General features: G+C 32.6%; 1 protein-coding gene across 2 annotated transcripts; it reads right to left on the bottom strand.

Moving 5' to 3' along the window:
• Window positions 1–13489: 13489 nt before the first annotated feature.
• On the bottom strand, window positions 13490–25129 carry LOC127719920 (uncharacterized). Of its 2 annotated transcripts, XM_052226291.1 has the most exons (3): window positions 24937–25129; window positions 21717–21751; window positions 13490–15302 (listed from the first exon to the last, which is right to left on the bottom strand). In XM_052226291.1, the coding sequence occupies exons 1-3, from the start codon at window positions 25037–25039 to the stop codon at window positions 13893–13895; spliced, it is 1548 nt and encodes a 515-aa protein (XP_052082251.1). In that variant the 5' UTR covers window positions 25040–25129; the 3' UTR covers window positions 13490–13892. The 2 variants fall into 2 exon arrangements, with proteins under 2 accessions (XP_052082251.1, XP_052082252.1); XM_052226292.1 differs by lacking the exons at window positions 21717–21751; window positions 24937–25129 and adding an exon at window positions 19932–20037.
• Window positions 25130–26504: the final 1375 nt, after the last annotated feature.

Genomic DNA, 26504 nt, shown 5'->3' with positions numbered 1-26504 from the left:
ATCAAAGATTAAGATATGTTTCTATTTTTCTCGACGTTTATTTACTTTTTTTTTTATAATTAAGTACCATATTATGTCATTGTATACCATTATCTGTCTGTAACAGTTACATGTATTTATTTTCGCTTTAACGTAAACATGGTAAACCCTTCCATAGAGAACGGGGGGGGGGGGTCATTAACATTACTCAAAAGAGAAAACCTCTTCCTCTTTTTGATATCTTCAAAGATTTGGAAATGGAAAAGCTTAACTTGAAATTCTGTAAACACTTTTTATGCGTTACTAAACTCTGTACAAACTTTGCAGTTCTTTCGAAACTTGGGCATGTTGGGAGATACCCATTATAATTCAACTAGATAAAACAAATATTTTTGTACTGGTATAGACTTGAGAATTACCCATCTGACCTGTTGAGCAGAGTCTTTAATGAGTATAAATCTAGCACAAGTCAGTCAAATAACTCATGGTACACGAACATATTTTTTTATAGTGAAAAAAAACTGGACATCAACCTATCTATCTGTAAAAAACTTAGTAATAATAAATTTAAATTTTATTTGAAGAAATGTCTCCAAAAGAATTTTCTTAAGACATGGATACATATAAGACATTATAGTTATTTGAAAGATACCAAAAATTCAGCAAATATTTCTTATTCGAATTAACTTTCAATTAGGAAAGTAAATTATAAATATGAAGAATTGTATCAGTAGTAGAACTTTAACTGAATTAAGGCAAGTAAACACAGTTTGAGAATTGAAACTGGGAGACATGGACGAAAACTAATGATACAATCTCAGGAAGAAACTGGGAGACATGAACAAAAACTAATTACAATCTCAGGAAGAAACTAGGAGAAATAAAAGAAAACTAAATACAATCTCAGGAAGAAACTGGGAGACATGAACGTTAACTAAATACTATTCAGACAGAAACTGGGAGACATAAACGAAACTAAATACAATTCAAGACGAAACTGGGAGACATGAACGAAAACTAAATACAATTCAGGAAGAAACTGGGAGACATGAACGGAAACTAAATACAATTCACGAAAAAACTGGGAGACATGAACGAAACTAAATACAATTCAGGACGAAACTTGGAGACATGAACGAAAACTAAATACAATTCAGGAAGAAATTGGGAGACTTGAACGGAAACTAAATACAATTCACGAAGAAACTAGGAGACATGAACGAAAACTTAATACAATCTCAGGAAGAAACTAGGAGACATGTACGAAAACTAAATATAATCTCAGAAAGAAACTGGGAGACATGAACAAAATCTTAATACAATCTCAGAATGAAACTAAAGAAACATGCCAATTTGGACAGCCAAATCAATAAATCCATCAACGTGTCCTTTATTTGACAGTGTTTACACCAAACCTTTACCATGTTCCTTAGAAAATGTTTTTAAACACATACCTTTGAATTATTTGCTTCATATCAACAAGACCTGTTATTCATAAACTTGAAATGACATGTAAAAAGCTTATTTCTCGACCTTGCTTTTATAGGGAAAAAAGGGAGAAAGTACGAAGGGCTATATTTGTACGAAGGGACGATATTTGTTGAAATAACGGAATTCATTGATGTAAAATTGAAAAGTAATTAAAAGCAATTGTAGTTAATGTATGAAGCTACATTTAAATACTTGAAAAAATCAAAGTTTCATATATCTGGTAATTTGAACCAAGCCAAAGTGTGATAAACAATATGTAGGACAAACATGACAGGTATTGTTTAGACGAACACAGGAACATCTATACTACTTCCAAAAACCTAAGAATTTGAAATGTATCAATTACCAACATTTATGACACAAAATCACAATATTAAATTTATAAATTTCAAACCGCTAGAAGCGATCAAGAAACAACAAGGCAAATCACATAAACAATTTGAAGATTACCGTAAAATTTGCTAACTGTCTTGGATCAATGACTGCAGCCAGGATCTCCCCTCGGTCTAAATGACAATATAATGGAACAAGGGGTCATATTTAAAACTTTCTCTTTTGATATCATGAATATTGTAGACAAAAGACAACGTAATTGTAGGTCTTATGACAAACGTATGAATCAAAATTAACGAATGAAACATCGTATAAACCATACACTTGACGATCTCGTATGTATATATTCATAAAAAAAATGGTAGGCATCAAAAAGTATATAAAATTAATCTAAAACTAATTAGGAAATTACATGATATTTTCAAGAAGTGTGACACAATTCTCATTTTTCCCCCTATTCAAAAATTTACGCAAATTACAGTTTTTTGTAGCCATAGACTGTTCCCGCGTATCGATAAACTTTGCATTTTCTGAATATTAAATATATTATAAAAGGTAATGATTTTATCAACTTATCTAGCATAATCAAAAACTCTATCATTCAAACCTTTATACCGCCCTATCTTGATCACAAATCAGGCTGATATCCAGTTGAAATTAAACAAAGGAAATGAAACTCTTGATTAGAGAAGCTAAAAATAGCCAAGTTAATATATTTCAATTGTTTACATCTTTTTATATGGCCTTAAAGTTTAATGTATGTGCATCATTTCACTGGTGTTAAACTGATCACCGTAACTGCAGTTACGGTGATCCCAACATGGCGGAGCCCAAAGCAGGTAAAATCGTCTTTTTGTAATTTCTCCGTGTACACGCATTGTTTTAAAGAATTACTCAGCCGCTAGGTTGACATGTACGGTACTGTTGTATGTGTGTGTTCTTAATATCATATGTGACCTTGTTACCGAAATAATAGCCATTGAAAATTTACGGAAGATCATCGTTACTCCAAGAATTTTGTTTGTTATGATAGTGGTAACTTGACTATTAGATAGTCGTAACTTGTAAATGATCATAGTAACTTGTCAGTGATGATCGTAACTTTCTCTATATGCTGATGGGCGACTATATATAAATCGTGTTTGAATGTTTGATAGTGTGGCTAGAACTAGTGAATAATTTACTAATTTACCTTTTGCTTTGTAGATATAGTCTTTATATTTTACAAGTCATAATTTAAGGTAAATGTTCATCATGAACAAGGAGAGGCAAACATTTTCCATGTTCACATATTATTAATGGAAACTATAATGTTTAAATTACGTTCGTTTTCAAGTAAAGATATGCTTTAGGTCACGGTATCTTATTTTCCTTTGAATCTCGTTCCCTTTTTAAACACTTTTTTCGTAATCTGAATGTTGTACTAGTTCCTTTGGTGTGGGTAGCTAAGGTGTGCGTCAATACTGCGTCTGTACTAGACATTAAAGGACACATATAAGTTTTCTTATCCCAGGAATAGATTACCTTAGCCGTATTTGGCACAACTTTTTGGAATTTTGGGTCCTCCATGCTCTTCAACTTTGTACTTGTTTGGCTTTATAACTATTTTGATCTGAGCGTCACTGATGAGTCTTATGTAGACGAAACGCGCGTCTGGCGTATTATATTATGATCCAGGTACCTTTGATAACTATAGAGCGCATATAACCTACGAAAAAATGAAGTTACTAAGAGTGCTAAATAAAGATATTGTGGCGGAATCTTTTTTTTTTTATATTCAAAATTATGTGTAGGGTGGCTTGTTTCTATCCAATTTATTTTCATAGTTTTTATTTGCTTAGGCATGGACCATTTAACTTTCTGGGAGGGGGGGGGGGGGGCTTTGTTGCTAAAATTATAACATACAAAAAAAAATTTAAGAAGCATTTTTAAGCAAACACTGATATACATTATAACTCAAATATATAAATCATGACTGATGAATGAATTGGGATAAAAATAAAAATCAGGTGAGCGATTCAGGCTCTTGAGCCTCTTGTTATTTCTTTACCTGTAATTCAGTGGACAAAAGTTAGTTCCCACTCCAAAAATATCCTATCATTTCAACTAAAATCAATATTTTTCAAAATATATTACCAAGTAACTACATGACTGATTTATATCAAATAAATACCATAATCAACATTTTGGTTTGAATAAAACCGCCGTTGTTTATTTCAAGGGCTTACGGGTTTATTATACCCCGATGTCTGAATAAGACACTGCAACTTGGTTTGAGTAAAACCGATATGCTTTATTTCTCAGGGTAATTCTTCGTTACTTTATTTTATCCTGTTTTATCTAAAGTCCCCCTCTAAATATAGAGTCTAATTCCACAGCGTGCTCTAGTAATAATTGAGTTAGAGAGTTTTTGTATTTCGGGGTTTTGAATTTAATATTTAATAAGATTACGATAAAGTTAAATAGTTTAGGGTGTATACGGTAGAATTCCGTTTGTTAAGAAGCCGTAAATATTCATATCACATGTTTGGTAAGAACTTTTACATTATTTTACAATGCAATATTTTGATAGACTTATTTGAGTGCTCTGTTTAATGTGTACTTTGTTGACTTTGGTACTTCATATTGTTATTGCAATTTACATGTGTTGTAAAAAAAATACTTATCTCGATCTCTTCAGCAATGGAGACTCAGGGCCCAGTGGTTCGAATCTTTATACGAGGTTAGCAGACGGTTCACAATTAAAAGTCGGAAATATCATGTAGATTTGTGTTTCGAAAATTATTTTTTTCCGAGCCATAAAATCGATTTCGCTTGATTTAATATAATTGTCCGATTGAAGATATTCAATTTACAGTTAACTTATAGAGATATTGAAGTCAAGGTCCGTGATCAGTATCAGAGTATACGTATTGTTCGAGTAGATTATATATTTTTACACACGATAAAAAGGAGCTCATCAGTACAATGTAGAAAATACGTGTAGCTTTAGATACTGAGTTAACATTACGGACTTAAACAAATAAAATACACAGATATTAAAAAAAAGAATATCTGATACATAGAAAATATACTAAGGTCGAACCGTCTCCTGTTACAATATAATGGAATTTCAAACTATAATTTAGTATAGTTTTAACATTAGGATGCATTATATTCCTAATATCGATGACATGTGGTTGTCCCGAATAGTATACCAATATTTGTATAAATGATTATGAAAAATTGCAAACTTACCTTATGTTGAAAAAATATTTCGATCACGAATGTTGTTTACGCGTTTGTTGTTATCTTTACACAACATTTTTAATTATATATTCCGTTAGCAAAGGTTTCTGACTAAATCAGTTACTATGATCATAGACATATTTTATACAGTTACGATTATCTTTCAAGTTATTGGTCCACAAGTTACGACTATCTTCTTTTGGAGTTACGATGATCTTCCGTAAATTTTCAATGGCTATTATTTCGGTAACAAGGTCACATATGATATTAAGAACACACACACACAACAATACCGTACATATCAACCTAGCGGCTGAGTAATTCTTTAAAACAATGCGCGTACACGGAGAAATTACAAAAAGACGATTTTACCTGTTTTGGGCTCCGCCATGTTGGGATCACCGTAACTGCAGTTACGGTGAACAGTTTAACACCCGTGATTAAGGACTTTTTGTATCGTATATACGTATTTATAATCAAATAGTATTATGGAGCTTCGAGATATTAAAAATAAATACAAAGGAGAAAGTCCGGTAAGGGTTAGTTTTGGCCTAACATTTGAAGTACATCTAATGAAAGATTTTTGACATTTTTTAAACGCTTAAGTGTCTATTTCAGTGGATTCAATTAATCTATGTAAAAGATTTTCATTGATTTGGTCATTAAAGACGCTCAAATTCAAGCTTTAATATGAAAAATCTATCAAATATGCCATAAAACGTCACTTTTCAGATGGGTTTTGTTTAAAATGTAAGTGGCTGCATTCGTGTTCAGTCTCAACCTTTATATATGTTATGTTTTATCATCAAATACAACATGTATTTAAATTTAAAGACTGAACACAAATGCGGCCACTTCCATTTTAGTAAAAAATCATCTTACAATTAGCGCAAATGCTAAAATTGTGAAGATTTCAGTAATTTTGCATGAATTTATGATGCAAGTACCTGATGCATGTGCATTGTATGGTCAAAACAGCCTATATTTATGGAACATAAGTATTCTACTTTCCAATAAATAGCTAAAAGTTTACATTTCAACAAATTTGTAAAAATGCTATATTTTTGGGCCAAAAAGGGGTCTTACCGGGCCTACTCCTTTTCACAAAAACAGTACATTATGGTAGGTACAAATACATTTGGATATAAGATCTTTAATATGTATGATCATATATTGCAACGACAAAAAAATCCACAGAAAGATAAAATATTTATCTTTTGAAAGCAATAATTTGAATCTCTTCCCCGGCAATAGTTTTTTTTGGGAGGAAAATAATAAAAAATGACAATAATCTTATCGAAAATTTGAAGTCGTTACACCTTTTAACGTTTAGGCGTGTTTGGGTTGACTGTTTTATATTTAAACATCATCTCGCTTTAGATCCCATTATCTGTATTAATTTAGGCTACATTTTAATATAGCAATATCAAAAATTTAGAGTACTAAAAAATTAAATATATGGGTAAAGTGAAATACCTTTTTAATAAGTCGTTATAACAGAATAGATGTGTTTGAATAAAACGATTCCGTTATCAATAAATTTAACCTAACTAAATATGATTGCTATACACATATGTACATTCATGGCACTACAATATATCGATACCCATATTTTGGCATTGCACGAGGTCGTGTTTTTCTCGGACTGTCAATGACGTCTCTACACTAAACTAATAGGAATTCGAATGTAAACTGATGAATTTTTCAGTCTTAGATACATTATTTTCTTATAGTTGTTATTGGCTTTGAAATAGTTTTTTCAGTAACCCGTAGTACTCTCAGATCTGTACTTTTGTCTCTTATGTTTTTTAGTTGTTTTTTGTACCTCGTTGATCTGATTAGTTAAGCCCTTTTCAACATATGTGTATAGTTTGTTCTTATGTTGTGTTGTTACACCACTCTTGCAGGGTAGGGGAAGGGTTGGCTCGCCTGCAAATATGTTTAACCCCTCCACTTCTGTATGTGCCTGTCCAAAATCATGAGGGACTGTTCAGTGGATGTCGTTTGTTGTTGTATATTTTATTGTTTTTGTTAATTGTTTTATACATAACGCAGGCCGTAATTTTCTTGTATGAATAGTATTACTTTTATCATTTTAGAGCCTTTCATAGCTTGCTGTGCGGTATGGGTTTTAATCATTGTTGAAAGCCGTGCATTGATCTATAGTTGATAACCATGTAAGTCCGATAGTCGCGTTGGCAATTATACCACATCTTTTTATTTCATAGTAACCGAAAATAAACTTTATTATCCAGTTTTATGCTTCCATGGAGTTGAACATCTGTTCAATCAAAAACTAACTAAAGATCCATGCTGATAACTGATACAATACTTGAATTTACAAACCCATTTCTAGAATATGCTTACAACGTCTGGCATAATTGAGGGATGGCGATATCTCGGGGACTGTTAAGTATTCAAATTCAGGCTGATCGAGTCGTCCTGTGTATGTTAATATAAATAATCTTATGGGAAACTATTAAAGGTATACGCGAATACAAAAGGATTACTTTGTGTAATAGTGTTTTATGAATTCATTTCTGGTCAATGACTAGATTACGTAATTATATATCGCATGCTTATAGAATACACTACAACAGACACCACTGTATCAGGTTCGGTTGATTGAGCGCTCACATTTTATATGTACCTGTCCTAACCCAGAAGCCTGTAATTCAGTGGTTTCCGTCGGTTGCTGTGTGTTGTTTTTGATCTTCGTTTATTGTTTTATCATAAAGTATGGCAACAATAGTTTACCGATGTTCAAATGACATAAATCGATAAGAACGGGACAAATAGAAGTAACCAACAGAAACTGATGGAACTCCAAATGTAGTCAGACAAGATAAGCGTTTCCTGCTATGTATACATCAAGCGTCAAGGAATTTACACTCAGTAAAAATGTCACAATCGGAAATCGGAAACACTCTGTTAAAGTCCAGAATAGAAAACTTGATTGGCTATAAAGACCCAAGACCGCGAAAACATGTCGCTATTGAGATAAGAAACCGACACATCGTTAAAGTTAACCTTTGTGATATGGACCGTAAAACGTAGGTAGTGTCGGTTTCAGTCGTTCATCCTCATACACCTGTTGACTCAGTTTTTGTGTAAGGAGCACACCCCAACCTGTTAATAAAGTCTGCAAGGTGTCCATAAATCAGTGACCTATTGTTGCTACAATTCACGACATTTGGACTCTGTTAGATAGTTGCCTCATTGGCAATCAAACCAAATCTCCTTATTTTATATCGGTCTCCAAGTTCTTGCACGGAAATAGTTCTTTAGAACTTGAACCAGTGAAGATTGATTTGTTATTAATTCACGATAGATATATTAAAAAAGAGTCTGGTCACTTCAGTTTTACATGGGGAGTACTGTCAGGCACAAAAAAACAACGCTCTTTTTGTTTATACATATTATATATTTTAATGAATTGATATGCACACTTACTCTTGTGAATCATGTGACAATAATAGTCTACTTAATTTTAAAATTTTGCTTACATACATTTTGATACAGTTATATCATGGCTTATGTCCTTTATGTATATTGACAGAAATGCAATGCAACATGTACACACTTACACACTTATACACATTGTTGATCTTTGTCAATATTATATATATGTTATACATTTACTATATGTTTTCCTCAGTATACACTTAAGATGAGGAAAATCCGCCGTTTTACTTCAGTAGTCTGAATAAAACATCTTAATCTATGTATTTCCTTAGTTAAAATCCTGTTTGGTTTTATTACAACCAATCGGTCTAGAGTGACTATAATAAGGATAGAATAATAAAACATTTGTTGATTCCTTTGCAATCATACCACATCATGTTATTTTTCATATATTTGAGGCTGTCCATAACTATGAGGAATCTTAAAATTCTATTAAACAAATTGTCGAACATGGGCAGTCTTTCACAAAATGGAGGGATATGATACCCCATAATCAAAATGAGTCCTTACATTTTTTTTACAATCAAAATAGTCCTTTAATACCCTTTTCTGCAGTTGAGGATAATTTAAAAATGTCATGATAAATACAAAATTTTCACAATGTCTTTGAGATCTATTATATTTTGTACTTGTTGCACTTTTCCCATTAACTGCTAATCAGAGCTTCCTGAGATTTGGTATCAATCTCAATGTGATTATGTTTTACCATGTGATTTATTTTCAAATAAGTTACTCATCAAAGTCCTGTTTAACGAAAATTTACTTCTATCTTACACAAAATCTAAATGATGACCATAAAGAAAATGCTTGTTTCATTTGTTTTCAGGAAATGCGTATCAGAGCTTCCTGAAATTTGATTTTTATCTTCATGTGATCATGCTTTACCGTGGGATATTTTTCAATTCATCTAAGTCCTGTTTATCGAATTTTTACTGTACTTTTCAATGTTTGTATTATATTTTGGATTAAGAAAGAATTCCTTCATGTCATGCTCTACGCTTATTTTAATATGGGTAGACATTATATTTGTCAATATTTTACACCGAGCGTTAGCAAGCTGAAAATATGGTCAAATATAATGCCTACTCATATTAAAATGAGCATAGAGCATGAAATGAAGGAATTATTTCAATTCAAATATGACAAATACTGTTTTTATAGAAGCGTACGAAAATACCTAAGAAATTTTCTACAACTGCGTACTTTATTTGGTCTTTTCACTTTTTTGATTCGGGCGTCACTGATGAGTCTTTTGTAGGCGTTTTATACATGTATATGAAAAAAAATAGCAACGATTCATCTAGCTATTGATAAAAGAGGGACGAAAGATACTAGAGGGACAGTCAAACTCATAGATCGAAAACAAACTGACAACGTCATGGCCAAAAATAAAAAGACAAACAGACAAATAATTTGTGCGTCCATCTGAATCAACATAAATAAAATAAGGAAATGCGACTTGACTGTCAAAGGGACAGCAATCTACGTTAGATATAATATCCAGTAGCGGACATTTAAATTAATATACAACAGAAAACACAAAAATATAGTGTAAGACAACGACAACTGGATGATAGTTAAACTCTTGGTGGTTTATTATCAATATTACAATAATTTTTCGAAATGGACGACACACTTATCTCCGAAAAATACAAATGAACCAAAATCATAAAAACCACACAAGATTAACAAAGGCTAGAGTTTTCTGACTTGGAACAGGCGGTGTAAAACATGTTAAACATGCTTGTGATATCTCCACCCTCCCTCTAAACCTCTAGCCAATGTGGAAAAAACAAACACACATCAAATCGCACAGTAAAAATCAGTTCAAAAGAAGTCCGAGTCCGATGTTAGAATAGGTAACAGAACAAAATAAGCGAAATGACAATAACATAGATTAACAAAGGACTACTTGCAGCTACTAACAAGCCAGCTCCAGACTTCAATTAAACTGACTGAAAGATTGTGTCTCCATTATATGAAAATCTACCACAATCCCTTCCGTTAGGGCTTAAGTATCATGACATAAGGAATTATTTTATATTATATAAATGATATATAATGATAGAGGCGTTACAAGGGTTTTCAGTAATTGAAGGATAATCAATGTGAAATACTTTTGTTATCTATCTCATTTAATTGGAATAAACGGTTATGAAAGTACCACATAATTATAAAATCAAATGTAGATTGATTTTTATGTTGTGCTGTTGCACTGTTGTCCAAGATTAAGGGAGTGTTCAGCTCGCTCTTATAAACATTTTTTAAGTCCCACCACACTATTTGTGTGCATGTCAAAAAAGTCAGAAGCCTTAATAATTTAATTTAATGGTTATAGTTGGTTACTGTCTGTCATATTTGTTTTTCGTTTATTGGTTTGTCATAAATCAGACAGTTTTTCATTATGTTTGAATTGTATCACATTTTGACACATATGGGCCTTTTATAGCTTACTAATGTAAGAAATATGGGTTTTACTCATTGTTGAAGGCTCGGTAAGGCAATCTATTTTTGCTTACAGCCACGTCATTTAAGACACTGGAGATAGTTCAACTTGTCTCATTTGCATTCATTTCACGTTTCCTTATTTTTGTAACATACACATTAATAATCAGACAGTGGCTGGGTTATGCCATCCATGGTATCTGAATCTACCATCAATAGCTACGTAATACCGTTCAAATTACTCGAATCAATGTGTATCAACAATCCTTTCTTCCCGTTAATTCTCAGGCACTGGAACAATTTGTACAAAGCTATACGAAATTTACGTTCTATTCAAACCTTTAAAAAGTCTTGTTAGCAGAAGTGTTGACAGAATCATAATATACATTTAAACTACTTTTCAAGTTAGAATGAGTTTTTTCAAGATCATAAATTTTGTTTGTTATGAGAGATTTTTATTATTTCAACTTATATGAATTGTATGAATTTCAATATTATATATACGTCACAAAAATACGTCACTGTTTGTGGTGTCCTGTTCTGTCGTTAATGGGAGATGTCCGTTGTTATTCTGTGGTTTACATGTTGTAATTAACTATTATATTATTTATTTAAGTATTTCTCTGTGCTGAGTGTTCTTGCGTTTGTTTGTACTGTATTCCTATCACGTAGTGTTGTCATTTTAGCGATATATTTTTTAACATTGTCATATAAGCGGGATGTTTTGCTAGCCATAAAACCAGGTTCAACCCACTATTTTTTCTTAAAATGTCCTGTACCAAATCATGAATATGGCAGTTGTTATCAAATATTCGGTTTCTATGTATGTTGGCGTTTGTCTTTGTTGCAGTTCAGTGTTTCTGTTGTTCCGTTGTTTTCCTCTTATAGTTGATGTGTTTCACTCGGTTTTAGTTTGTAAGCCGGATTTGTTTTCTCTTAATTTATTTATGACTTTTGAACAACAGTATACTACTGCTGCCTTTATTTATTATATATTCTGAAAAAAAAATACCAAAAACTCTTAATTTGCATAACATTTGACAATTGTTTATGTTTCCTACTTTCAATGTCGAAGAATCAATACACATGATTAAAATTGTAGTATTTGAATCAAAACAGTAATTCTGGTTCTAAATTTTTTCAGTTTTCGTATACAATCGTGTTTGTTGTGTTAAAATATAATGATATTTGACAAATTTTCTGGTTTTCTATTTTCGGTCATTTAATGATATTAAACGTTTTTTTTTTTTCTTTTTAAATTTAACAAATTTGGTTCTCCTTGTTGAAGTAGAAAGGAAAATAACAAAAATACCGAACTCCGAGGAAAATTCAAAATGGAAAGTCCCTTATCAAAGGGCAAAATCAAAAGCTCAAACAAATCAAACGAATAGAAAACTATTGTCATATTCCTGACTTGGAACAGGCATTTTCTAATGTAGAAAATGCTGGATTAAACCTGGTTTTAAAGCTAGCTAAACCTCTCACTTGTATGACAGTCGCATAAAATCCTATTATAATGACAGCTATGTGTAAACAAAACAAACGGACATTATATGTAAAAATGTCAAAAATAGGGATACAGCAGTCAACATTGTGTTATAATCTTAATCACTATACAAACAAACAATCATGTCAACAAAGGAAAATAAAAAGGCATATAGACAAAGAACATTAGCAAAAATGAACGACAAGAATACAATTTTGTTTACCATAGCACAATAACACAATGACGGGATGTATAGGTACCGAGCCACACCAAAGGGATATTACCAATAATAGAATAAACAGTAAAGATAATCAATTAACAAAGACATATAAAAGAACACTATATACCCTAATTAAGATGACAAACAACGTCAGTACCTTGAATCTATATTTCAAGACCATCATGTATTAATTATTAGAGAAGTTGATACGAAATATTTATAAACAAGGTCTTGGTATATTCCGATGAACTTTTAAAGAAAAAGGACTAGACGTTCTTTGACATAACCCTTGTTCATCAACAATTTGCTCAGACACTGGTGACGTTTTATAAAGTCTGAGTAGAGTATACATGTCGCGCCTTTCATTCAATCAAATAACATGTAGAACCAAAAAAATAAGTTCAGTGTTGACCATGTCCTCGTCCTACATCGATCGTTATTTATAGTTAAGAAGTAAATATTGCGTGCAAATTCTGGACAATAACTGTTATATGAATATACCATATTTTTTACTTTACTCTACTTTATACTATACCGAAACAGAATAGGTCAAATTTTTAAGCAAGTTCATGATCATGGCGTAACAGTTTGCAGGAATTCACGTAATTTGTTTAATTAGTATTTCGACATTCCAGGTAAGTTAAGTTGAAAGTATTTTAAAACATAATCATTTGTTGTATACCTTTTTGATTTGTGTCGTTGGATGTTGTCTCATCGTGGTATATCCCACTTCTCGTTATATTGGTATGACTTCTCGATATGTTCGTATGTAATTTAGCATTTGTAAAACTTACATTTACAGAAGAAAAAACACATTGGCATGAGTAAAACATTACACTTGCGGAAATCATAGACTACCTCTCGTTTTATATACTGAAACCAAGTATAAACATATTTTCTGATTGAGAGTACATCATGAACATTATTCCTGAAGCAATTGATTTGCGCATGAAAATATAAATTACCAATTTCACACTGTAGTATTTGTCTAATCGGTACTAATTATGATATTCTTATTAAAAGATCAAAACATAACTAATTTTGTTTAATTGCTATACAGCTATTCAAACCGATTGGAATATTATATTGCATTTAAAACTTGTTTCATGAGTACAATTAAAAAAGTGCATAAAATTAGTAACAAGATGTTGAAAAGAACTTTTATAATTTCTTGATCTTAATTTATTCATTTGTTAACAAGTTTGAATATAATTGATTCTCAGTACATAAATAAAAACGTTAAAGCTAACTGGAATTTATTAAAAGCTCCCTTAACGAATTTATAAATACAAATGTCGTCTGCTTAGAAGTGTAGCTATTGCAATAGCCTACCACGATTTTTAATGATTCGTTCAACGTGAGGAACCCTGTCCAAAACACTGGCATGGAATCTACAGTGACATTTGTGCATAGAGTGAAATCATCTAACTGAATTTCATGTTTGCACGTTTCCGGAATAATATCATCAAGACTGCCCATGTTTGAAATAGACAAGACAAATGGTGACTTCCCCATTCTCGGTTGATTGTTTATTTCTGATGGAACGTCTCGCAGTAACACTTTCATTGGTTCCCCGGTAGCTAGACTTTGGTCAAGTCGTGTCTGGCATTGTTGAGCTATGGACCAAAAGTTTCCCTTGGATTTTAGGTCTAAGAGATTCATCTCAACTAGAAATGGTAGGTGAATTGCCCCGACGCTTCCAAACGACTGTTTAATTCTGTCATCTATAATGTATCTTGTTAAGTCAACCATTATTTCTACGGGGACAACAAATCTGCTGGAACTCGATGGAAGTGCTGTTTGAATAAGCTGTGTAAACGAAATAGTCATGGCTGTAACTATTGCAGACGTTATTTTAACGTTATGGTGTTTACATTGTCGGAAAAATGATCTCGACTCCGTCTCCTTTAGTTGTAGGGTGCACATTTCTGTTGAAATATTTTTTTTCTGCAGTTCTGCGATTTCGTAATGAAATGCTGCATTGTATGTGTCTATTGCACATGTTGGCCATTTTGTGCTATGGTTTGGCTGAGATACTTTCTTTACAACATCCAATGGTATAACATGTTCGATCGATGGACATAGATTGCGCTTGTATATCGGAGCTGTTGACAGTACTCTCTGTGAGTTAAGAATGTTTCTGGTCAAGCTCTGAACGATTATATGAATTTGATTAAAATCTGATATTGCATGATGAAAAATGAAGAAGAAATGGAATGGATATTGCAATGAATTTTCACCATGCCTAGTTGGATGTTTTAACCATGTAAATTTCCAAAGAGGACCTCGACTAAAATCGAATTTATGTAGTCGTTCTTCAATCAGTATTGTTTCGTCAGTGTTTGTGTACTGTTCATGGATGGAAACGGGCATGTGTTTCCTTTCAACAAATTTGTAGGAATGGCGGCCAGTTTGGACAATTGTTAATCGCAAAGCTGCATATTCATCTACAAGTGTAAACAATGCTTCCTGAACGTGATGACGCGTTACAGGATGTTTTGTCGACATTTTAAAGTATACAGGAATGACATCAATTTCTCGGCAGGTATACTTGTGGTAGATTGTTTCTAATAATCCCAATGTCCTTGACATTTTGGGGTTTGTTTGTGAGTACGGACGTAGGTTCTTCTCTGACATAGTCTGACGTATCACTACCTGAAATCAAACAAAATCATTAAAACATATAACTATACATTTAAACTAAAACTATTTGTATCGGTTACAATACTTGATATCAATCATTAAACAATATTTTTTTTAATATACTAGTTATCGCTTTTAAAATTATCTTATGGAGAAAATTAGCTTTAAATATTTCCTTTAACGCTAATGGTATCAATTATTTATAATAATATTCATAAAATGTACATACACGTATACACGCATTACGGAAGCGTCCAGCTTCTAAGAACCTATTTAGAAAATTTAAACAGGGTGGATTGTAAACAGGGTGCTACATGTGGAGCAGGATCTGCGTACCCTTCCGGAGCACCTGAGATCACCCCCAGTTTTTGGTGGGGTTCGTGTTGCTTAGTCTTTAGTTTTCTATGTTGTGTTATCTGTACTATTATTTGTCTGTTTGTCTTTTTATTTCTGGCCATGGCGTTGTCAGTTTGTTTTCGATCTATGATTTTGACTGTCCCTCTGGTATCTTTTGTCCCTCTTTTGTACCTTCAGTGGTTCTTTTGATAACGTGTTATATTTTGGAATGGATATGGGGTTTACTCGCCACGGCATTCTATTACTGATCCAAAACACGATCCAAAACAAAAAATAAAATGCCCTCCAAGTAATACTTATTTAACATAGATAACCATCTAGACGGCATCTCCTCAGATATGGTTTGAGAGAAACTCGTTCAGCATTGTGCATGAGTGACGATTTATGTCTTACAAAAAGGGTATTTTGATTTGAATTCGAAGATCACCAATTGTGAAGAACATATAATCATCCCATTAAAACGCATCTTTATAGTTTTTCTTCAGAAAAAAAGGGCTAACAACATGGCAGAAATATTACTGAGATGTTCCCCCTAAATCAATGAGGTATTTTTTTGCAATAGAAATTTAAAGCACAAATTATAGGTTTTTATTGACTGAAACTTCACATAATTTTTTTTACCAGAAATCACCCTGCCAATTTAATATTTAGATATATATTCTTTCTTTTTTTCTTTTTTTCTTTTTTTTTGGGGGGGGGAAGGGGGAAGGAGGAGGCAGGGGAATTTCCAACTTCGTAATTTTGTTGCCGATTTGAAATCCAAGATGGTCGTCGCAACGGAATTCATACAACACTGAAGAAAAGAAAAATGTTTACATCGTTCTGGTAAGCGTTGGGTTACACAAAATTTCATTATTAGGTTCTACATTTGACACTTCGGAACAATTCAAACGGCAAATGCTTTATTGCTTTAAAAAATGTTACTGCACAAGTATCAGAGTATCATGACCTGGAATAGTTCGTATCTAAAAGAATGTCAAGTGAACTTATCGTATTAGAAAAATAACACAAACGAAGTATAAGTAATCAAGGTAACGTTGGTGCACCAGTAGTCTACATCTTTTCTTCGATCAGCTGTTCAAATTGATGACTAATATGCGGGGGAGAAATTAACCTTGAGACGTCATGTAATGGGAACTATGCCTAGATGTGCAGACAGTATTTAGAAATTTCAAAATTGTCATGGCAACAAGGGGAACGTTAACATTAACCCTATTGGAAAACACATTAAAACTGCATTTTCTAAACGAATATTGGATCAAACCCAATGAAACCTTGTGGATATGTAACATGGCATGAGTCAATGTGGCAGTTGTTGTTGGAGTTATCCAAATAGCCACCAGGAAACATGCAAAAAAATTTAAATGCTCCAAACGTTACGAAACTTTAAAGAAATGTTAACTGGTATGTGCAGATGTGGCTTTTGATTTTGGAATTTCCAAAATGGCCGCTGTTACCATGGAAACAGTAAAAATGTGAAAAATTGAGAAGTGCTTTCAACTTCATGAAAATTTACAGACAGATGTGTTGTGATGTATATATGTGCATTCACTGTTTAAAGATTCAAAGTGAATAGTGGCTATTGGCAGCAAGGGTGCCATCCGCTATAAGTCGCAACTGCAAATCTTCTATTGGGGTGACGGTTTGATGATGATGATGATGGATAGCTGCTAAACGTACAGCGACAAATCAATATGCATGTTCATGGTGAGAACATTTCAGTGTAATTATGAATATTAACCCTGCTTTGAACTAGACCGACACGCTGAGTCGGAATTTTAACGTGCTAGTTCTAAGGTAACAATCCACAGGAAGACATATCACCTTACCTAATTCATTGTTCTTCCTCCGAGTCGACCATTCTTTGCTCTTACTCCTTGATGTCACGTGCTAAGCGGAGAACCAGCAAATGCCAATCTTAAACTATTTGGTGTGACCTGACCGGGGTTCGAGCCAACGACTTCTAGCACTCGAGGCGAACACGCTACCAAGAGACCACCGAGGCAGTTGTGACTGTTTGTTATTCAACGTTTCTTTTTTATTTTTATTTTTCCAAACAATTTTGTCCGCTCTCGATCTCAGAATCGACCCAAATTGGTGGGACTATACAATAATGTTAACCACCATGTGCAGGTGTGCAATAGGGGGTTGGCATTTACAAAAATGCTGCCATGGCCATGACGAACTGAACCTTATCATTTTGCTACAAACATGTTAGATATAACTGATGAGAGCGAATGTCCTTGATTTGAATCCATGTGTTCAATGAAATTTCATATTAGCACATTATTTTTTATTGACATATCTTGAATGGAACATTTTTTGAGTTAGAAAAAGGATAAACCTATATTGTTTGGCTTTTTATCGATTAAAATTCAGATCTGTCATAATTCGCCTGTTCGTATTTATTCTCATATCTCATATCTCAATCTATTTTTTGATTAGATTGGCCGACAAAAAGATAAAACATCTCTCAAGTTACATCACCAAAACAAACTATTCGTCTGTAAATTTAAAATAGATAAAATATACCACCTACATATTCATTTAGTTAATTTGTCTTTTAAGAATCTAAAGAACTGTGGGTTATTGCATTGTTCGTAAACCAAAATTGAAAATATCGTCACTCCATAGGTCAGACTAACATAGTTAAAACGGTGATTTGTCTTTCATTGCATTGTCTAAAAGTATCCTCCAATTCGATCCTACTCTTTTCGATTGCATCAGCTATTCAACGCGTGCTTAGGTTTAATATTTTCTAATATTTTGGCTTTGATATATTAATTGTCTAAATCTACATATGGCAGTGGCAGAATAAGGGTGTGACTAAGAGGGCGTACCCCCTTTTGAATAAAAAAAAAATCATTTTTAAGGCATGGAATCATCGGTAGCAAGTGAATTCGTACCTTGACCATTTCATACCTCTGCCATTTCGTACCCAAAATTACCATTTTGTACCCAACATTTACCATTTCGTACCCACGGTAGAAACCATTTCGAATTCGTACCCTATGGGCCAAATGCATCTACCATTTCGTACCTCATGGACTAGATACATGTTTACTATTTCGTATTATATATTTGTAAAAGTCATCATTTTTTTAAGATATAAAACATTTTGAGATGATTTTTTTTTATTTTTAAATAACATAAATAAAATGCATCCAGCCGTAGAAATGTTATAAAGACCGATGATTGGTTTGATTAAGCAGCACTTGGAAACTTTAACAGTTTTAATTACACTTTGTTTGTTTGCAGAATTTATGCTTAATTAATTTTTAATTAATTTTTCAACTCTAAAAATATGAGGTTAATTAACCAACAAAGGTATAATTATCTGCAACTGTTTTTATAGTTATTTACAGTTGGTTTAGTCAGGAAATGCAGTGAAAAGGTACACAAACTGATATTCACCCAAGAAGGAAGCCATGAATAAAAATGTTTGCATAAGAATTTACACCTTTTGTGACCAATCAAAGAACTTGCTATGGTTTTTTTCAATTTGAGAAATTACAAGTTCATTTATTTTGTATCCTTATATCTAACCTTCTAAATTTTAAAAACGTTTGGTAAATATCTTTTTTTCATGTGTATTGCATATTTTCTAAAAGTATTATTTTTAAAAAAATCCATGCATATGATATATACATTTAGGTTCAACTAATATTTGAAATAAATATCTTAAATACAAAGTTTTACAGATTTCAAAAAATTTCGTTTATTGACTTTATTCCTATTTGTATAATATCTCATAGGTGCTTTCATTTTAAATTTTAGACATTTCTCGTGACCTCTACCGCCTCACAGTAAAAGGTCAATGAGACTGTTTTAACCAAGAAATAAAACACATATAAATCCTCCACGATGTACGAAATGGCAAACATACAAACCTTCCATGAGGTACGAAATGGTATACATATAAATCTTCCATGAGATACGAAATGCTATACATATAAATATTCCATAAGGTACGAAATGGCGCACATCAATGAGACAGTTTTTACCAAGAAATGAAACACTAATAAATCTTCCATGAGGTACAAAATGGTATACATACAAATCTTCCATGAGGTACGAAATGGTATACATATAAATATTCCATGAGGTACGAAATGGTAAACATGTAAATATTCTATGAGGTACGAAATGGTCAAGGTACGAAATGGTCAGGGCACGAAATGGTTTTTGCCAGGGTACGAAATGGGGGGTACGAAATGGTTAGGGTACGAAATGAATATAATTCAAATCATCCATATATCTATCGTGTTCGAGAATTATACCCACCTTTCAAAATACCCTGGATCCGCTCCTTTATGATACACTTAAAATTGGTACCGATAAGGTTATTGTTGTTTCATTGAACAAAATGTCTCCTTCCATACTGTGAATTAAGTAAGGTGACGATCTAAATACGTTAAGCAGCGCTGTGATTTTAACTCGTATTTAAGTCTTATACACTAAAGTTAAGAAACTCTGCTCTTATTCTGCCCATCTCAATCTTAACATGTTTAACTTCAGGCCAATATAAAAAAAAATACTGTTCTAATGTTTTAGATGATATCGGATATGTTCCTTATGTCGTAACTACAATATCATCCCTTTTCACGAATGTGACTTACCGAATTAGACTATTTACCGAATTTTAATAACATAAGCAACACGACGGGTGCCACATGTGGAGCAGGATCTGCTCACCCTTCCGGAGCACCTGAGATCACCCTCAGTTTTTGGTGGGGTTCGTGTTGCTTAGTCTTTGGTTTTCTATGTTGTGTCATCTGTACTATTATTTGTCTGTTTGTCTTTTTATTTTATTTTTTTTGGCCATGGCGTTGTCAGTTGTTTGTTTTCGATCTATGAGTTTGACTGTCCCTCTGGTATCTTTCGTCCCTCTTTTAGAGTTTCTCGGCCTGTTCTATATGTTATGGCTAAAAAAAACTAAAAAATACAAATCAATGCTTATTCAATATATTTTTTTTAAGTTTTAACACATAATGATTCCTTATACATACACGTTGTTATTTAAATTTTCGTGCACTATTTCATAAATGAACTTATGATGCAGTTTTGTCATAATTTACGAAGAAAGGTTAGAATTAAAGTTTAATTCTAACCTTTCTTCGTAAATTATGACAAAACTGCATCATAAGTTCATTTATGAAATAGTGCACGAAAATTTAAATAACAACGTGTATGTATAAGGAATCATTGTGTGTTAAAACTTAAAAAAAAAATATTGAATAAGCATTGATTTGTATTAAAACTCCCAAAAATAATAAATATGCATTATGTGTTGAAACCTAAAAAAAAATTAAATTAACCTTGTTGTATTTTACGAAATGAGTTTCAGGTCACAGTCAACCTGTTCATTTTTTTATCACTTTAACTTTTAGGATGTACTTAGGTGAAATTAAGAAAATCTAGAATTTGAAATTGATACTATAAGTCGGCAGAGCATTAGTTAAGGAACACAATAAGCTAAAACATTGATAGGTTATGGAGTTCCTTTTTGAGATAATTGATTTTTAAAAACGGCAGGAAAAGGCTGACTCGGACTTTTACGTTATATTTGAATTGGTATTATTTGGGTCTCAAATCGAAAGAATAGAAAACTAGAATCTGCTTAAAGTTTGGTAAATGACCTTTTATGAGCTAGTGAAGACTTATATGAAAATGAAAATGGGTGCTATGGGGCAAAATATTTTACCCTATACTGAAGGCAAAAAAACAAGGAGTCCGAACATCTGACACAAATTCCTAAACCTCACCTAAGTACATCCTTAAAAATCAATCACATAACTTACAAAGTCTAATATTGATTATAAGTTTTGTATTAGGCAGTTAAAATAGTAAAAAGTAAAAGAGGAAAATTCAAAAAGGAAAGTCCCTAATCAAATGGCAAAATCAAAAGCTCAAATACATCAAACGAATGGATAACAACTGTCATATTCCTGACTTGGTACAGGCATTTTCTTATGTAGAAAATGGTGGATTGAACCTGGTTTTATAGCTAGCTAAACCTCTCACTTGTATGACAGTCGCATCAAATTCCAAAAATGATACAAGACTAACCTGTTTGTTTACACCAGTCTTTTTGACCACCATGTCTGCAATAATCAAAGTAAGCGATTTAATATCTAAATTTGCAGTTGATGAATTACTCAAATATAAACATGTTTTTGTTGTTCTATTAAAAACATATATGATATATTACGATAGTGTTTACCGATAAAAGAGAGGCGAAAGTTAACAATAAACTTACAACGCCATGGCTAAACGAAAAAAGACAAACAGACAAACAACAGTACACTAATAACAAAATAGACAACTAAAGACTGAGCAATACGAACCTCACCAAAAAATTGGGGGTGATGTCAAGTGCTCCGGAAGGGTAAGCAGATCCTGCTCCACATGTGGCACCCGTCTTTTTGCTCATGTTGGTACAAACCCGGTGATAAGTCTTATTCGATAGGTCACATTCGGGGAAAAGGGGACGGGATTGTAGTTACGACAATTTGAATATATCCGTTGTCATCTATGAAACGGATATATTCCATAACGGTCAACCAAGTCGTAATGGCATCTGTAATTTTCCGAAGTGATGATTTCAACTTCATCACTTGGAACTCTTTGTTTAATAGCTTCATTGTTCATCATATCCGTCGTATGCAGGTGCTGCTGGAATGTTGCTGCATGCAGAAATGGAAAAAATCAGAATTGGGAAGCTGAAATCATCACTTTTGCCGTAAAGTTTTGTTTCAACCGACCCTCATTGTCAATTTCTAGATGTAAGTCAAGATATGAGGCAGACTTAACTGTATCTCTTGTATCCTTTATCTCAAGATCGATGGGATAGATGTCTTCAACATAGTCACCAAATTTTGAATTATTTAGTGAGAAAACATCATCCATATCGTAGAAAGTGAAGTTAAAGGATACTGCGAACCTTTTTTCTCTTCCTAAAAAGTTCCTGTATGAAGTCAGCCTCATATGAATAACGGAACAAGTCGGAAAGAAGAGGAGCACAATTGGTTCCAATGGAAAGGCGAATTGTTTGTTGAAAAACACGTCCTCCAAACGTAACAAATATGTTGTCAATCAAGAAATCAAGCATCTTGATAATGTCAGTTTCAGAGAATTTTTTTTGTTCGAATCAGAGTGATTTTTTTACAAAGTACGATTTATCCCTCCCTAGAACAAGATACATGTATCTCCGTTGGCCATTCTTTTTTATAAAACAAAGCAGGACCAACTTTTTCAATTTGCCTTTTAGTTTGGAATGGGGAATACTTGTGTTTAGTGTAGAAAAAGTCAAATGTGTTAATACTATTGCAAGATGAAAGAGTTTTAGATTGTATGAACTCTAAAAGATCTTTGGATTTTTTTAGTATCCACATCTGATTATTCACGCCTCAAGTCACCAGTTCAGCAGGATAAATCTCTTTAGTGTACATACTGAAGTCGTCATTATTTGGAGCCAAAATATCATCCAAATATCTAAGAGTGTTATTAAATTTTTGTATCAGATGTTGTTTCGATGGGTCTTTGTTGATTTGAGTCATAAATTGTAACTCATAACAATACAGAAACAGGTCCGCAATAAGTGGTGCACAGTTAGTCCCCATTGGAATTCTGATTACTTGACGATATACGGAATCTCCATACCGAACAAAAATGTTATCTAGTAAAAATTCAAGTACAGTTATCGTATCAATGCAGGTCCAATTGACATAGTTCTTTTGTTTGTTGTTACTAAAAAAATGACCTAAAAGTGTTTGAACATATATGTTCGCATTCTGACTTTTTAAATGCCCATTTAATTAGGTGTGTGAATTTTTTCTTAATGAGATTATGAGGCAAAGTAGTATATAGAGTAGGAAAATCAAAACTTTGAATAGATTTGAAATCACCAATATAAGCATGCAATTCATCAAGTATTTCCAACGAATTTTTGACACTCCAAAAGTAATTAATTTCACTATTTTCAAAGGCTTTATTTGAACAATGTATTACCAGGTTTTTGATTGTTCCAAGTGTACTAGTAAGTAGAATAGACAGTTTAGTAGTGTAACAATGGCTTGAAAACGAAATAAATCTATATTTGTAAGGGGTTTTGTGCAGCTTCGGAAGCCAGTACATAGTTGGAACTTTCATTGTATTTGGTTCTGCTTGTAAAGTATAGCTAAAAGTTTATGTTAGTTACAGATGTCATTTTCCAAAAATGGAATCAGTTTGAATGTAGGTGAATTCGTGATTTCCTATTGAAGAATCTCAATGTAAAATTTATGTTAAACAATAATGATATTATTAGCAGCCTTATCAGCCGGGCCAAAAACAAATTCCTTGGCGAGTTCTTTTAGCTTATGTTTGATACGATAATCCTCGACTGAATCCGTTAGTATTTGATGTTGTGTTTCCAATTCATGGATTTAGGCTCACGATATTTCGGCCCTTTAAATAAAACATTTCGCAGAGAAGTATTATTGACAATGTTTAGGTCACCAGTAATAACGTGGCCAGTCGGATTATATAGGAACTATGAATGGGGAACTAGCACAGGTGCAATCAGGGTGCTTTAGAGTCAAAGTCGTCATTATTGAGATCCTACAACACAAGTTTGTAATTGAAAATTTTAGTTGCTACACAAAGTTTTTCGTTACAAAGTGTTTCATGAAAAAAGTAAGGTATTGTCCAGGCAGTCCCTTAAAACACGGGTTAAAAACAATGTTGTTTCTCGAGCGTAAGGTATGAATGATTTTAAATAAAATATGGTAAAACATTAAAAAAAATATCAAGATGTCATATATTTAAAGATGAAGTCATCACTAAATTACTAAACTATTCCACAATTTTTCATGTGAAATTTTGTCGAAATATATTTTATCTTGCTATTCTAATTGAATATAACGTAGGAAATGGATTAACATCGTTTAGATAATTAAATGTAGATCTACTACGTCCAGACGAAGAACAAGAAAAGGCTTTACCACTGTACAATGAACACAAAAATGTATGTGTACGTTTTAGATAATGCATATTTTAAGGTGTTTCTTGCCGTATAACACACCGAGGGGTGACAGAATTGATCAAATGAAAGACCGACCGTAGAGAGGTCTCATTTGTTGACAATTCTGAAACCCCGAGGTGTGTTATACGACATAATATACCTATATGGAGTTATTTTCTTTCAAAACGATAGGTTTTTCTTTTGAAGAATCAATCCGGACAATGAAATTTGCTTCAAGGCATTTGGATTTTACAAGCAAGAAAACAATAACAAAAATATACGTACTGTTTCCATGTGTCTTGAACAAGTGGGTGTGTTTTCTTCGAAAATGAAATATTAAAGGGAAGAAAACACACCTCACAGTACTTTTAAGTGAATAAATATCCATAATAGCTGATAATTTAACAATACAGTTTACAGGAGTATCAGTTCCGGAGTTAATGGAGTGTTCTTACCGGTGTATATGGTAATATTATTTAACAACCTGTTTTACCCTGTTTATATAGTATGCATGACTAAATCACCTGAGCAGCACAAGCAACCTTATGTGCCTTTTCAATTCATAAAGATATTTTAAATGGACATTAAAATTTACTTGAAGATTTAATAAAGATAGCATGTTGACTTTTACCTTACATTATTCAAATTTACTCAAGTTGAAATAAAGATTTAAATCTTACATCATATACAAGATGAAGAATATGGTTTGCAGATTAACTTGAAATATATTCATGTATCTATCAAACTATTAATCTCAATAGTTTCTTCACCCCGCCGCATTTTTGCGCCTATCCCGGGTCAGAAACTTCTATCCTTTGTTGGTCTTGTATGATTTTTTTTATTTAGATTCATTTGTATGTTTCTTAATTAAGTGTGGTATTCATTTCGCTGTACTTGTATATATTATTGTTTATGGTCCTGTAGAAGCCCGCCTCAGGGCGCAAGATTTTCTCTCTGCGTTAAAGACCCATAGGTGGCTTTGGGCCGTTTTCTGCTCTTTGGTCGGGTTTTTGTCTCTTTGACATATTTCCTGTTTCCATTCTCTATTCTTGTGAAATCTTATCACGAATTGTTTAAATAAAAAAAATGATATTACTTTACCACGGAATTTCAAAATTCGAAATCAGAAAATTCTATATAAAATTTTGATAACAAACATACCAAACTCCGGGGAAAATTTCTAACGGAAAGTTCCTAATAAAATGGCAAAATTAAAAGCTCAAACACATCAAACGAATGGATAATAACTGTCATATTCCTGACTTGGTACAGACATTTTCTTATGTAGAAAATGATGGATTAAACTTTGTTTTATAGCTAGCTAAACCTCTCACTTGTATGACAGTCCCATAAAATTCCATTTTAAAAGGAAACTCTTCTGCTGATTTTCCTCTTTATTTTCTTTTTCAATTTCATAATGAAAATATTTATTGTAAAAAATAATTTGCGGAAAGAATGCATCGAAAATTTAAATTCGCTGAAACAGCAGTTTAAATTGACCACATACTTGTCGTTGATAACATGTCAAGGGATATCCTCATTTTATTTGAGTCTTATGTTGTAAAAAAGATACATTTTCAAAGTTTTATATCTTATCAGTTGAACTTGAAATAAAGGATACCACAGATTCAGTAATATCTACTCCATATATTGACTTAATCTAGAAATTGCTGATGCAGGTCGGCTGAGAACTACACTGGCATTTAGAAGAGACGATTTCAATTTTACTATTTTGAACTTTCCATTTCTGTGCATTCAGGTGGCTCCATCATATAGAAAAAAAGTAAAATAAAAAAAACGAACTCTGAGAAAATTTCTAAACGGAAAGTCCTTAAGCAAATGGCAAAATCAAA

This window comes from Mytilus californianus, unplaced genomic scaffold (assembly GCF_021869535.1).
Source record: "Mytilus californianus isolate M0D057914Y unplaced genomic scaffold, xbMytCali1.0.p SCAF_11, whole genome shotgun sequence".
Taxonomy (NCBI): domain Eukaryota; kingdom Metazoa; phylum Mollusca; class Bivalvia; order Mytilida; family Mytilidae; genus Mytilus; species Mytilus californianus.
This window is presented reverse-complemented; position numbering and strand designations above follow the sequence as displayed.

Coding starts and splice junctions, on each gene's coding strand:
- LOC127719920 (XM_052226291.1), bottom strand. CDS start 25,039: ATGGATATTTATTCACTTAAAAGTACTGTGAGGTGTGTTTTCTTCCCT. Junction 21,752..24,936: donor GTTCAAGACACATGGAAACA/GTACGTATATTT, acceptor TGATTATTGCAG/ACATGGTGGTCAAAAAGACT. Junction 15,303..21,716: donor AGACTGGTGTAAACAAACAG/GTTAGTCTTGTA, acceptor GTTTGATTTCAG/GTAGTGATACGTCAGACTAT.